Source organism: Anguilla rostrata, chromosome 12, assembly GCF_018555375.3.
Source record: "Anguilla rostrata isolate EN2019 chromosome 12, ASM1855537v3, whole genome shotgun sequence".
NCBI classification, from domain to species: Eukaryota; Metazoa; Chordata; class Actinopteri; order Anguilliformes; family Anguillidae; genus Anguilla; species Anguilla rostrata.
The window spans coordinates 11,463,974-11,477,979 of NC_057944.1; the positions used below are offsets into that span (position 1 = coordinate 11,463,974).

At 42.7% G+C, this 14,006-nt stretch overlaps 1 protein-coding gene, 3 non-coding genes and 1 pseudogene across 4 annotated transcripts; 4 read left to right on the plus strand and 1 right to left on the minus strand.

The window, feature by feature from the left end:
• Positions 1–2,568: 2,568 nt before the first annotated feature.
• Positions 2,569–7,523, minus strand: LOC135236533 (heat shock cognate 70 kDa protein). The gene is made up of 9 exons (XM_064302989.1): positions 7,413–7,523; positions 6,075–6,284; positions 5,573–5,778; positions 5,242–5,394; positions 4,569–5,124; positions 4,204–4,406; positions 3,781–3,979; positions 3,443–3,675; positions 2,569–3,141 (listed from the first exon to the last, which is right to left on the minus strand). Exons 2-9 carry the CDS (start codon positions 6,277–6,279, stop codon positions 2,944–2,946), a joined length of 1,953 nt encoding a protein of 650 aa, XP_064159059.1. The 5' UTR covers positions 6,280–6,284; positions 7,413–7,523; the 3' UTR covers positions 2,569–2,943.
• A 1,213-nt stretch (positions 7,524–8,736) lies between these two features.
• Positions 8,737–13,833, plus strand: LOC135236532 (heat shock cognate 71 kDa protein-like; annotated as a pseudogene).
• LOC135237064 (small nucleolar RNA SNORD14) lies at positions 10,301–10,397 on the plus strand. The gene has a single exon (XR_010324740.1). It is a non-coding gene; the product is annotated as a small nucleolar RNA SNORD14 (small nucleolar RNA).
• On the plus strand, positions 10,764–10,860 carry LOC135237065 (small nucleolar RNA SNORD14). Its single transcript, XR_010324741.1, has one exon. It is a non-coding gene; the product is annotated as a small nucleolar RNA SNORD14 (small nucleolar RNA).
• LOC135237066 (small nucleolar RNA SNORD14) lies at positions 12,442–12,538 on the plus strand. Its single transcript, XR_010324742.1, has one exon. It is a non-coding gene; the product is annotated as a small nucleolar RNA SNORD14 (small nucleolar RNA).
• Positions 13,834–14,006: the final 173 nt, after the last annotated feature.

Consider the following 14,006-nt stretch of genomic DNA (forward strand, 5'->3'; position numbering starts at 1 on the left):
AAATGAATGATGTATTACTTTAAGGAAATATGTTTCAGAAGACCCAAAACAGGGCCCATATTATGAACATAGTGTGTGATTATGAACAATTATGAACGTGGTGTCGTGTGGCAATATCAGGATAAAAATAGTGGGGATGGTGCATGGGGGGTGGAGGTTGCCCTTTTTTTTTCAATTGAGCCCCTGCCCCACAAAATGTCTGTGCACGGCCCTGTGTAGTGGGGAGCTCATTGTACTTGGGGGCTGGGGGGGTGGAGGTTATGCTAAATGCTCGAGGTGTACCTGTACCTAAATACAGAAAGGAACACAACAAAACATCAGTTCAGTGAGTTATCATGATATCTATGGTGGCCATGAAGCAATATGGTTCCTATGACTATGCCATAGCTGTTTCAAAACAGGATGGCCAGTTAAGCTTATCATTTGCTTCATGAGATTGCATAAACATGAAATGAACATGAAACAGATCTTGTGCCTCTTGCAAATTCAGGCCTTTTGTCTGGCCGACAAGTCCAAGTCCTGGGAATTACATCATTGATGTCCTCCCTGGACTGCTGGATTTCTAACCAAGAATAAATACATACTTTCCTCTTGAAGTGCTCGCGGATTGTACTTGAATACGGCATCCATTGTCTCATTTCCTGACGGCCCTGGAGAGAAAGACATGCGCAAGATTACAAAAAGGATTTCATGAAAATAAAATTATCCCAGACTCTTATCTGTGTTTCCTATGATGCAGACTTTTCTACACTGTAATGAACAGTGAAATGAATATAAAAGGAAGATATTCAAACACACAGTGCCCCCCCACCCAATTATTCACACCTTTGGTAAAGATTAGCAAGACGTACAAGATGAACAATACAGGTAATGAGCTACATTGTATTCTCAAATTAAATGAAAAATTATATGCTTTCGTGCTGATTCTCAGAGAAAAATATTTTGTTGATTTTGACGATTTATGTTTGATGATTAATTATGATCTGAATGAGGGAAAACTGGATTTGGACTGCATTTGTCCACGCCCAATCTGAATCACATCCAGAAGTAGCCTGTGCCAGATTCCATCAGAGTCAAATTCGAAAGCAATCTTTCCAAGCATGCATCCTCTCGTATTACCGACTGTCAACTGACATTCAACATCCCATAATAAAACTGCTGGAGACATGAGACGCCCTATTGCAGAGTTGGTCGCCTGGTCAAATGGAATGCCGGAGAAATGTGATCTTGGCCTTGCGCACTGAATCGGATAGAAAGCATGAACAAACAATTGCATACGTTGGATGTTTGGAAATGCGCCATGTCACCTGTACATTACAAGTGCATTCAAGATCTCGGTTGCTGAGTGTAGACCTTCATCTCTCATTATGTCATAAGCAGACAATGCTCTGATGAATGGAGGTGAAGGGATTGTAGGCAATCGACCCTGTAATGATCATCTGTGATGATCACCATAACACTTTATATATGAGCAAATACACCCCACTAAATTTCTTTTTGTTTGTTTTGTATTTCGAGGGTGAGGGAGGGGGGTTGCTGTGTGTGATTAGCTGTCTGGTTGAGTGCAGAGGAAAGAGCCACAGGCCTGCTGAATTGGTGCTTTATCTAACACGGGGGCACCGGGCTGTTAAGTCGCAGTCTGGGAATACTTTCGGGGACGGGTAATCCTCATTTCGTCTCAAAACGCTCGTGCGACTTGGAGAAAGTGGTGTTTAAAGGCTGCAGCGCAACAGGACTCCATCTGCTGTCGTCATGCTCATTACTTTTCATCGCAAAGTACACAACGCACAGATCATAAACATAACGATAAAACTATTACTGCATAGACGGCATGTCCTTTTTCAATTGGAAAAAAAGATATCAGGATAGAGCCATTAAAAGTGACAGGACAAAAAATGCATTGGGATTCACTTTAAATTCTCAGGGGTTCTGTGCAAATTACAACCCAGAAGACATTATCTTTCTCCCTCCCACAGTATCATGTTCCACTCACCTGTCACTGCCATTTGTCTGGGGTTCCTAAGGGACAGCAGCACTAATTGGAAGAAGCCAAATACGGAACTTAAAACAAAGCACGTAAACGTTAAAAATAACCTCCATCAGAAAGCACCTGTCACCTATCAGTCATAGCCAAGCCTAGAATATGCCTTGAACAAGCCCACACAAGTAAAAGCTACTATCTTTTCAGAGAAAGGGTTGACAGGACACTGTCTGCATGACATGATAAATTGTGAAAACAGGAAATGAGCTGTAAAATATTGTTCCCCATTTTGAAAAAATGCAATATTAACTGAAAATTAAGACAAGATCTAATTACTGGATAATTTCCGATAAAATAAAAACCAGCATTGGCAGTGCGATTCCAGGATAGGAGACCAAATCCTTGGTATTTGGGCATCAAAGCTGTTAATGCCGACCAATCAAATCCTGTTTTGTGCTGTCTGACACTTCTCAGTTTCCAGGTGTGTAATAAACTTACATTAAGTTACATTGCATTGACAGACACTTTTAAAAAGCAATGTACAATAAGTGCATAAGTACTCTGAATAGTTAAATTTACACAAGGGAGCATGTTCACAACATTTCTTTATTAGGTAGCTTTAAAAACATGTTAACAGTGCAAGTGCAAATGCCAGAAAACATGGCAAATTTACAGTAATATGAATTTAAAAATAGACAGGCCAATACAGTACTGTAGCAGAACAACTTGACAAACAAGAATAAATAATTTAACAAAGAAGAAGTGCCCAGGTTTTAGCAGTGCGACACGTTATAATTTATATTATACCAACGTAACACAATTTAGGAATTGTTATCAAATAACTCAATATTCAAGCTTTCTGAAAGTATTCCGATACATGCCATTTCAGTGGAAATTAAATAAAATACTCTTTAACTGGACTGCCAGCAGTAAACCGTCAAGAAGCAGGACCATGCAGAAGCTTAATCCACTTCCTCGATAGTTGGTCCAGAGGAGCCTCCTCCTCCAGGCGCCGCCCCCGCTCCTGGGAAGCCACCGGGCATCCCGTCGGGCATCCCGCCTGGCATGCCGCCAGCACTCTGGTACAGCTTGGTGATGATGGGGCTGCACACCTTCTCCAGCTCCTTCTGCTGGTGCTCAAACTCATCTTTTTCGGCCGTCTACAGAAAGAGATGACAGGAAATGAAACAAATCTACAATCTACAATACTGAACTTAAAACTAATCTGTACTGGCAGACTGTCTATAAACTATAACTCTTAAAGTACTGTACAGTACAGTAACAGAATTTCAAAGCATTCAAAGTTCAATATTTCAATACCAACCGGATCATCTGGTTTGAATACTCAACACTTAACTACTATTTGTAGGATCAATGATTTACATTTCAGAATTACATTAAAAAAAACCTCTAATTAACACGTTGTTAAAACAAAATACAATAAGAACATAAAATGGTCACCTGATTCTTGTCCAGCCAGCTGATGACCTCGTTGCATTTGTCCAGGATCTTCTGCTTGTCCTCATCGCTGATCTTGCCCTGCAGTTTCTCATCCTCCACAGTTGACTTCATGTTGAAGGCATATGACTCCAGGCTGTTCTTAACAGAGACTTTGTCACGTTGTTGGTCGTCTTCTGCTTTGTACTTCTCAGCCTCCTGGACCATACGCTCGATGTCCTCCTTGCTGAGTCGACCTGATTAAGCAGAAGGTGAGAAGAACCTGTTTAGGCATTCTAACTTCCCAGACAACCGGATGACTGTTTGAACCCCCACCACTCCATAAAGGCTCAGTCCTGTACCTTTGTCATTGGTGATGGTGATCTTGTTCTCCTTGCCAGTGCTCTTGTCGGCAGCAGAGACATTCATGATGCCGTTGGCATCAATGTCAAAAGTGACTTCAATCTGAGGAACGCCGCGGGGTGCCGGGGGAATGCCAGTCAGCTCAAACTTGCCCAGCAAGTTGTTGTCCTTGGTCATGGCTCTCTCACCTTCATAAACCTGCAGCAAGAATTATGGGTAAGGACATTTCACAAAAATGCATTTTTCCTGAAGCACTTGGACTGCTAGAATTTACATTTGAAAAAATAAAGGCAGTGATATAAAAGGAAAAGTGTGCGTTCGCTCAGACATCCAAGGATGTCTTGCAACCTCTGGTGGAAACTACGAATGATTTGGGAATCATCTTCATCACAGCGAACAATTCAATTTGCTCTCCCTCTCACCTGAATGAGCACACCAGGCTGGTTGTCGGAGTAGGTGGTGAAGGTCTGGGTCTGCTTCGTTGGAATGGTGGTGTTGCGCTTGATCAGGACGGTCATCACCCCGCCGGCTGTCTCAATGCCCAGGGACAGAGGAGTCACATCCAGCAGCAAGAGGTCCTGGACATTCTCAGACTTGTCACCGGACAGAATGGCAGCCTGGACAGCTGGAACGAGCAAGAGATACGATTTGTCAACAAATCAGCACACCACAATATTCGCTCAGTTTCCAGACAGCCAAGAAAGGAACTAGAATGTTCCTAATGCAAATATAACTGTTTATGGGAGCAGATTAGGCTATGGGCCATGGAATATGTTGAGACCATTACCTGCACCATAGGCTACAGCCTCATCGGGGTTGATGCTCTTGTTCAGCTCCTTGCCATTGAAGAAGTCCTGCAGCAGCTTCTGGATCTTGGGAATGCGGGTGGAGCCGCCCACCAGGACAATGTCGTGGATCTGGGCTTTGTCCAGCTTGGCGTCGCGGAGGGACTTCTCCACTGGGTCCAGGGTGCCGCGGAACAGGTCGGCGTTCAGCTCCTCGAAGCGAGCCCTGGTGATGGAGGTGTAGAAGTCGATCCCCTCGTACAGGGAGTCGATCTCGATGCTGGCCTGGGTGCTGGAGGACAGGGTGCGCTTGGCCCTTTCACAGGCGGTGCGGAGACGGCGAACAGCTCTCTTGTTGTCGCTGATGTCCTTCTTGTACTTTCGCTTGAACTCGGTGATGAAATGGTTGACCATGCGGTTATCGAAGTCCTCTCCTCCCAGATGGGTGTCTCCAGCAGTGGACTTCACTTCAAAGATTCCATCTTCGATAGTCAGGATGGAGACGTCAAAGGTGCCACCACCGAGATCAAAGATCAGGACGTTTCTTTCTGAACCGACCTAGAACATAAAGTGTTTTAACGGTAAACTTGCTATCCACAGAAAGACCAGTCAGTAACAGCAAGAATACAGATGATCAGAAAACATTATTGCATTAAATTAATTGAATGAAATTACCTTTTTGTCCAAGCCATATGCAATTGCAGCAGCTGTTGGCTCGTTGATGATACGCAGCACATTAAGACCAGAGATAGTTCCAGCATCTTTGGTAGCCTGACGCTGGGAGTCATTGAAGTAGGCGGGCACCGTGATCACAGCATTGGTAACTGTCTGCAGTAGACAAGTCAGAATGGTCCCTAAGTCTAGCACACAACCGTACACATACTTTAACTACTTTGTACAATTCAGCAACTGTTACGTGACAGTTGTAGGTTATGATACTTAAAAAATAAACAAATTCATTTATTAAATTAAATAAACTTATGGATAAACTTGGAAGTCCGCTCACTTTTCCAAGGTAGGCCTCAGCAATCTCCTTCATTTTCACGAGCACCATGGATGAAATCTCTTCAGGGTAAAAAGTCTTTGTCTCGCCTTTGTATTCAACTTGGACTTTGGGACGGCTAGAATCGTTGATAACCGTGAATGGCCAGTGTTTCATATCTGACTGAACAACTCCATCATCAAACCTGCGACCAATCAGCCTCTTAGCATCTGAAAGGGCAAAATGAAAGAGTAAAGCAGTGGCAAACATTAAAATACAAAAAATTTAATTGATGCTTTCATTGATTAACTTTTGTTTACATAGCAAGCACTCCTATAATTGATACAAGACACCTCTAATATTTCAGCCCTAAAATGATAGTGAAAGCAAATCTCCCAGCAACAAGTCATTATTAATACAAATACATATTGGACTTTGAAGCAGTTAGTACTAATGGTAGTGGGGAGAGTCCAGCCTCAAGACATTACAGCGCACAAATGAATTGTGCGACTGAAATTGAACTTACCGAACACCGTGTTTGTAGGGTTCATTGCAACTTGATTCTTTGCTGCATCCCCAATCAATCGCTCAGTATCAGTGAATGCTACGTAACTGGGGGTGGTCCTGTTACCCTGGTCATTGGCAATGATCTCAACTTTTCCATGTTGGAAAACTCCTACACAAGAGTAGGTGGTCCCAAGGTCGATGCCGACAGCTGGCCCCTTTGACATGTTTTCTAAAATATAAAAATTAGACCCTGGGGCAAATGATGGCTTATGAATCAATTAAAGACTGGCCTGATATTGACTGAAACACAGCTGATAACGTTACTCTAGAAGAACAAAATGTGACGATATAATGGAAGGGATCCCCTACCTAACTAGCTCATGGATACCACGTTTTCAAAAATTAGGTTTAGTTAGCACAGTCAAACTAACCAGAAACAAAATATTTCGTCAAACTACAATACATACTCCTGGTGAGTTAATTTCAAACACATTATTTAATGGAATAATAAAGAGGAAAATCGCGAGCACCACCTTAAACTCCAAGTTGACCGGTATAACACTCGACAACCGCTAACGTCATTAGCCACAGCGTGAGGGTGCAGCTTTTCTGTACGTGCTGGTTTGAGAATTTGCTAGAACATGGAATTCATTGTTTAACGGTAGCCTTTTATCTAATCCCCTTAGCCAAGGAATGGTGTAGTGTCGCCAGTTAGTTTGTTCCATGACAGCAAATCCCTATCAATTAAATGATGCTCTCAAGTGTAGAGGGTAAACGTAATTACCTATGTTTTACTCTCCCTCAGGAGCATCATATGTCTGACTACTACTGTAATGTATGTAGGGCTACTGAACGCTGGTTACGCATCGTCTTGGTTCGATCATAAACTTGCATATTTAACAGCCAGTCTGGGCAAAAAACTAGTACAGTATATTCTCATCGTTCTCAACATAACATTGCTCCCTACCTGACACAGATGAATGAAGTCCCAGATATGTCAATGCATGTTCCAGATAATTTTCCTACATGTGAACGCGCATCTGCCTAATTTACTTATTTAAATTCATTAGCTAATTGTAGCAAGCGAATATTAGAACGAGCAAGGTAGTTAACCAGTGTAACCAAGACGATGTAAAACACAGCAGTAGACTGAACCCTCGTAGCATTTAGCTACAGAGCATCAAAGTAATTAAACTAGATATTAAACGTTCGTTAACCGACGAACAGTGGCAGCAAAATCGAATAATAAAGTCAACAAACATCAGAAAACAAGTGTGGCCATTTCGTGTCTAACCATATCTACTATGTACTTATTTATGAGAATGAAGGATTCAAGCTATGCTGAGTGGATACTCACTTTCAAATACTAACCTAACTAAGATGTATCACGGCTCTCCCTGCAGGTGGAACTTTTCCCTTGTCGTCTACCAACAATGCAGTGAGTGAGTGTGGTGGAACGGGAGATAGAACGCTAGTGAATGGTAGAGAACAGTCTAGAACACATCTAACTATACAACCAATTACACTACAGAAAATATTTTCACTGACAGCCAAGAGAAACCAATAGAACCTCACAATTCGACCGCCAAGGATGGTCTTACACTGTTGACCACTCCTCTCGAGTAAATACTATATGGATAAAAGACAATCGTGCAACAATAGCTTTTTAAAGACTTAAAATGTATAATGCTCCCATTATTCGTCCAATGCTTTTATACAAATAAATTGCATATTTTCGGGGTTTGTGTTTACGGCTGATAGCACGTTCATTGGTAATAAACATATTTTAATAACGTTTATTTTTTTATTATATTATGTATTATTTATTTCCATAACGATTTAGCCAGAATTTCTTTATTACAATCTGTTGCACGGGCCACCGTGGCAAAATACATATGCATGCAAAAAATTATTTGCATCAAACTGTGTCAAACCATTATCTTTTAAGAGGACTGTGTCTTACGTAAGTCTTTGGCAGGCAATACAGCAGCAGACTTTACATGATGCCCAGATGAACAGCCAGTGGCTGTTCTGACGGTTTCAGAAAGCTTTTTTTACCGGTAGGCTGGAACCAAGGCTTTGTATAAGCAATATCTGAAACCCAATGAAGGAAAATATGCACATGGGAGACATTTGCACACCTTGGAAGGTTGGAGAGCAGCTGATCAGCAGCATGCTGTGAATCATCTGAATACAGAATACCACGATAACGTGGATACTCTTAAATAGCCAAACATATCGCATAAAGCTTTATCTCCTAAAAATCCAAAATAACAACAGAAATGAGCGCTATTCAAGATGATATATTGGAACTTCCGGTATAAGAACACCTCCCCCACCCCCACCGGGATAGTGAAAAGAGGTCGATAGCAAGGGCTGCCAGTTCAGCGGTTTAATCCAAACAAACCCAAATGTAACAGAGTGCCTACTTGTGGGGCAGGAGGCAAACTGACACGTTCTACCCACAAACTGCATTCGTAACAGAAACGTGTTTTCTGAGTCAACACAGCACAATATAGTTTTATGAAAATGAATAACTAATACTTGTTGTATTGTGTGCATTTCAAAAGTGTTTATTTTCTGATAAGATGGAAGTTTGGTCATTTCCCAAGAGTAACACTGTTTATGGAACTGTTAACAACCGGCTTTTAGTTATCGTTATGTGTAAGGTCGGGTGTGTGCGCGCCTTCGGGGAAATGACGTCATTTGACTGAATTTCACAAGACCTGGCAACCCTGGGTAATACTTAAGCGAGCAGCCGCATTTTTCTCTCTCTTTCACTGCGCGACGCGGAAACAGCAAGCAGCCAAGTAAAGACCATCAGCACTCCACCTCATACAAGTAAGTTTTGTAATCTAGCTAACAATAGCTTAATAAACAACAGTTTTCTGTTCTTTGTTTTAAAATATCATTGAGACAGGGATTTAAATAGGCTAACTTTATCTAGCCGACAGACGCGCCCTTTTTAATCTTTGTACGAAAGCCTTTGTTACCGCCAGTCAGAATCCCAGTAAAAGTAACTTGGCAAATTAACACGGTTGACATTTTCAGGTACTTCAGAAGAAGGGCGGCTATTTTCTTACAAAAAGTTGGGTGACTCTCTAACTAGCTACTTTCAGTATTGTGTTAACGTCACTACAGGAAATGGAGAAACCGAAGATTTCGTTTTAGCAGGATTTCTAGCGAGATTGATAATTACTTGGCTTTGTTTGAGCTAAGGAGCAAAGCATATTTTGATGATTTAACATTAAATCTAATTAATTCCATATGTGGTAAAATTTGAGGTGGTAAACGTCGTCACCCAAGATTCGCTAACATCCACTATTATCCTGGTTTCTCTTTCACTAGGCCAGGATTTGACAGTGGCTAGCTCGTAGCAGCCGGCAATAGCGCGTGTTCTACGCGAAGTGCTATATTTCCGCTTAGCTTCTTCAGAATCGTACCAACATATTTGCTAAGCACATATATACAAGGTGAATTGCAATTCGCTGCATCACACTTATACCAAATATTTTGAGCATATGTAACAAAATGACTTGCGGAAGCATCTGAGAGCACGTGCTGGTCATGAGTTTTTGCCGACTTCCGTGACCTTTGATCAGACTGTTGCGCAGGACAAGCTTTCATAAGTACAGTTGGTTTAAAGTTTGTTAATTTGATAAATGTTGCCATATTTAGAAAAGGTCATTTGTGGTTTTATAAAGATGTCCGTTTTATTGTGTGTTCACCAGGCGTGTTTAATGCAATTTAGCACGTGTAACCTTTTATTCCATATTAATCCGCGGTAACGTTAACGAGAATGGTTGACCAATACCTGTAATTTTTCAAGAACGGGCTTTTTATTTTGTGTTTCGGGCCGTTTTTGTAGCTAACAAATACTGTTATCTCTCCTTTGCCACAGTAACCATGTCTAAGGGTATAGCAGTTGGGATTGATCTGGGGACGACCTACTCTTGCGTAGGAGTTTTCCAACATGGCAAAGTCGAGATCATTGCCAACGACCAGGGGAACAGGACTACACCCAGTTACGTAGCCTTCACTGATACTGAGAGATTGATTGGCGATGCAGCGAAGAATCAAGTTGCCATGAACCCCACAAACACGGTCTTTGGTAAGTTAATTTACTGTCGTTAACTTCATTTTTTTGGTTCTTAAAGTATTCTCTGCATTTAGGGACAGAAGTGTGGACCTGTAATTCTTTAATTTGTACTTGTAGAAACAAGTAATTGAGGTTATACTGGTTGCTCACTGTGATGAAATTGATTCCTAAGTCATTCGTAGTTTCCACCAGAGGTCTCAGGACCAAAGATGGTTCAAGTACCTTCCTTGGATGTCTGAGTGAGCCCAGTTGCATTTTTGCACCAATGCAGTTTATAACTTAGAAATTTGGATTTTTAAAATAATTAATTTATTTTACAGATGCCAAGCGATTAATTGGCAGAAGATTTGACGATCCTGTGGTTCACGCCGACATGAAGCACTGGCCATTCCAAGTCGTTAATGACAGTGGACGGCCTAAATTGCAAGTGGATTATAAAGGCGAGACCAAGTCTTTCTACCCTGAGGAGGTCTCTTCAATGGTTTTGGTGAAGATGAAGGAAATTGCTGAAGCCTATCTTGGAAAAGTAAGTTGAACACCAGCAAACACCAGGATTCAGATAAATGAGTGTATACATCCTACATCCATAATCATGAAATATTGAATTGTTCGCTGTGATGAAGATGATTCCCAAATCATTCGTAGTTTCCACCAGAGGTTGCAAGACCAAAGATGGCATATATACCTTCCTTGGATGTCTGAGCGAACGCACACTACTGCCTTTATTTTTTCAAATGTAAATTCTAGCTGTCAGTGCCTCAAATGTATTTTTGTGAAATGTCCTTACCCATAATGCTTGCTGCAGGTTTATGAAGGTGAGAGAGCCATGACCAAGGACAACAACTTGCTGGGCAAGTTTGAGCTGACTGGCATTCCCCCGGCATTAACATACATGTTTCTCTCTTTCCAGACCGTGTCCAATGCTGTTGTAACTGTACCAGCTTACTTCAACGATTCTCAGCGGCAAGCTACAAAGGATGCCGGGACCATTTCTGGGCTAAATGTACTAAGAATTATAAACGAGCCCACTGCTGCTGCCATTGCCTATGGCTTGGACAAAAAGGTAATTGGTTTTTCTTTGGTCAGATTTCCCATAATCATGAAATATAACTGGTGTTGCAGTTTGGCAGATTAATGTATAAGCATTTGGATATTTCCATCAAGGCAGTAAAAAAATTGAATTGAGTTTTTGCTTCAGAATTGGTGAGGTGGATTTTTTTTCTCAAATGAAAATGCAGTGTCTTGTTTCTGGACTGCACATTAAAATGCGTTCTGCGCATTTTACGTTCTAGGTTGGAGCAGAAAGAAACGTCCTGATCTTTGATCTTGGTGGTGGCACCTTTGATGTCTCCATCCTGACTATCGAAGATGGAATCTTTGAAGTGAAGTCCACTGCTGGAGACACCCATCTGGGAGGAGAGGACTTTGATAACCGCATGGTCAACCATTTCATTGCCGAGTTCAAGCGCAAGCACAAGAAGGACATCAGCGACAACAAGAGAGCTGTTCGCCGTCTCCGCACCGCCTGTGAAAGGGCCAAGCGCACCCTGTCCTCCAGCACCCAGGCCAGCATCGAGATCGACTCCCTGTACGAGGGGATCGACTTCTACACCTCCATCACCAGGGCTCGCTTCGAGGAGCTGAACGCCGACCTGTTCCGCGGCACCCTGGACCCAGTGGAGAAGTCCCTCCGCGACGCCAAGCTGGACAAAGCCCAGATCCACGACATTGTCCTGGTGGGCGGCTCCACCCGCATTCCCAAGATCCAGAAGCTGCTGCAGGACTTCTTCAATGGCAAGGAGCTGAACAAGAGCATCAACCCCGATGAGGCTGTAGCCTATGGTGCAGGTAATGGTCTCACCATATTCCATGGTCCATAGCCTAATCTGCTCCCATACTGTCCTATTTGCATTATAATGATTGGAATTACCATTCACAGCTTCCGTCAGAGCTTGAACAATTGTAGAACATTCTAGTTCCTTTCTTGGCTGTCTGGAAACTGAGCGAATATTGTGGTGTGCTGATTTGTTGACAAATCGTATCTCTTGCTCGTTCCAGCTGTCCAGGCTGCCATTCTGTCCGGTGACAAGTCTGAGAATGTCCAGGACCTCTTGCTGCTGGATGTGACTCCTCTGTCCCTGGGCATTGAGACAGCCGGCGGGGTGATGACCGTCCTGATCAAGCGCAACACCACCATTCCAACGAAGCAGACCCAGACCTTCACCACCTACTCCGACAACCAGCCTGGTGTGCTCATTCAGGTGAGAGGGAGAGCAAATTGAATTGTTCGCTGTGATGAAGATGATTCCCAAATCATTCGTAGTTTCCACCAGAGGTTGCAAGACCAAAGATGGCCTATGTACCTTCCTTGGATGTCTGAGCGAACGCACACTACTGCCTTTATTTTTTCAAATGTAAATTCTAGCTGTCAGTGCCTCAAATGCATTTTTGTGAAATGTCCTTACCCATAATTCTTGCTGCAGGTTTATGAAGGTGAGAGAGCCATGACCAAGGACAACAACTTGCTGGGCAAGTTTGAGCTGACTGGCATTCCCCCGGCACCCCGCGGCGTTCCTCAGATTGAAGTCACTTTTGACATTGATGCCAACGGCATCATGAATGTCTCTGCTGCCGACAAGAGCACTGGCAAGGAGAACAAGATCACCATCACCAATGACAAAGGTACATGGCTGAGCCGTTGTGAGGGGGGTGGGGGGATTCTGGAATTTGACTTGATGTCTTGAGCAAATTGAGTTTCTAATTGGGAATTTTCACCCCTTTCTTAATCAGGTCGTCTCAGCAAGGAGGACATTGAGCGTATGGTCCAGGAGGCTGAGAAGTACAAGGCAGAAGACGATCAGCAGCGTGACAAGGTCTCTGTTAAGAACAGCCTGGAGTCGTATGCCTTCAACATGAAGGCAACTGTGGAGGATGAGAAACTGCAGGGCAAGATCAGTGATGAGGACAAGCAGAAGATCCTGGAGAAATGCAACGAAGTCATCAGCTGGCTGGACAAGAACCAGGTAGACTATTTTTAAACCAGCTTAAACCTGTATGTATGGATGGTTTTTTTTTTTTTTTGCCTTCCCTTTTATGTTAAAGGTACTTTACATGCTGCATTCTACATTTGTCTGGGAAAGGTCTTGAAACAAACCTATTCATAAAATGCAAGTAAATCCAAGTGCTGATCAATGTTCAGAATATAGAGCTCATCTGCTTTGTGTTTGAACGTTGAAGTGTGATGCGTGAATCTTAAGTTTGACGTTGTCTTTGTTTTGTAGACTGCTGAAAAAGAGGAGTTTGAGCACCAGCAGAAGGAGCTGGAGAAGATCTGCAACCCCATCATCACCAAGCTGTATGAGAGTGCTGGTGGCATGCCCGGGGGGATGCCAGGTGGAATGCCTGGTGGCTTTCCGGGGGCTGGTGCTGCCCCTTCAGGTGGTGGCTCCTCCGGACCGACCATCGAGGAAGTGGATTAAACAAGTCGCGTGGAAAAAGTGTGAAACCCCAGTGGCCCAATCTGTCACGTGAGGCTGGCTGTCAGCAGAACTCAAAATGGCTTGCGTTTGCTTGCATAATTTAAATTTGTGTGCAATAAACCTACTTGGTTCTAGCTGAAGCCAGCCTTACTGTTTGAGTCCTGGTGCATAAAGGAAAATAAATAAATTAATAAATAAAACTTGTGGTTTCATTTCTGTGGAGTCTGGTTGTGAAGATCAAGTTAGTGGTTTTGTTCAAAGCATTCCATGTACAACATTAACACCAGTTCTCAGAAATTCAAATACCTTCTAGTCAAAGTTACACAATCCATCCCTTGCTAACAGTGAATGGCTTATTTTTGGTTATAAAATT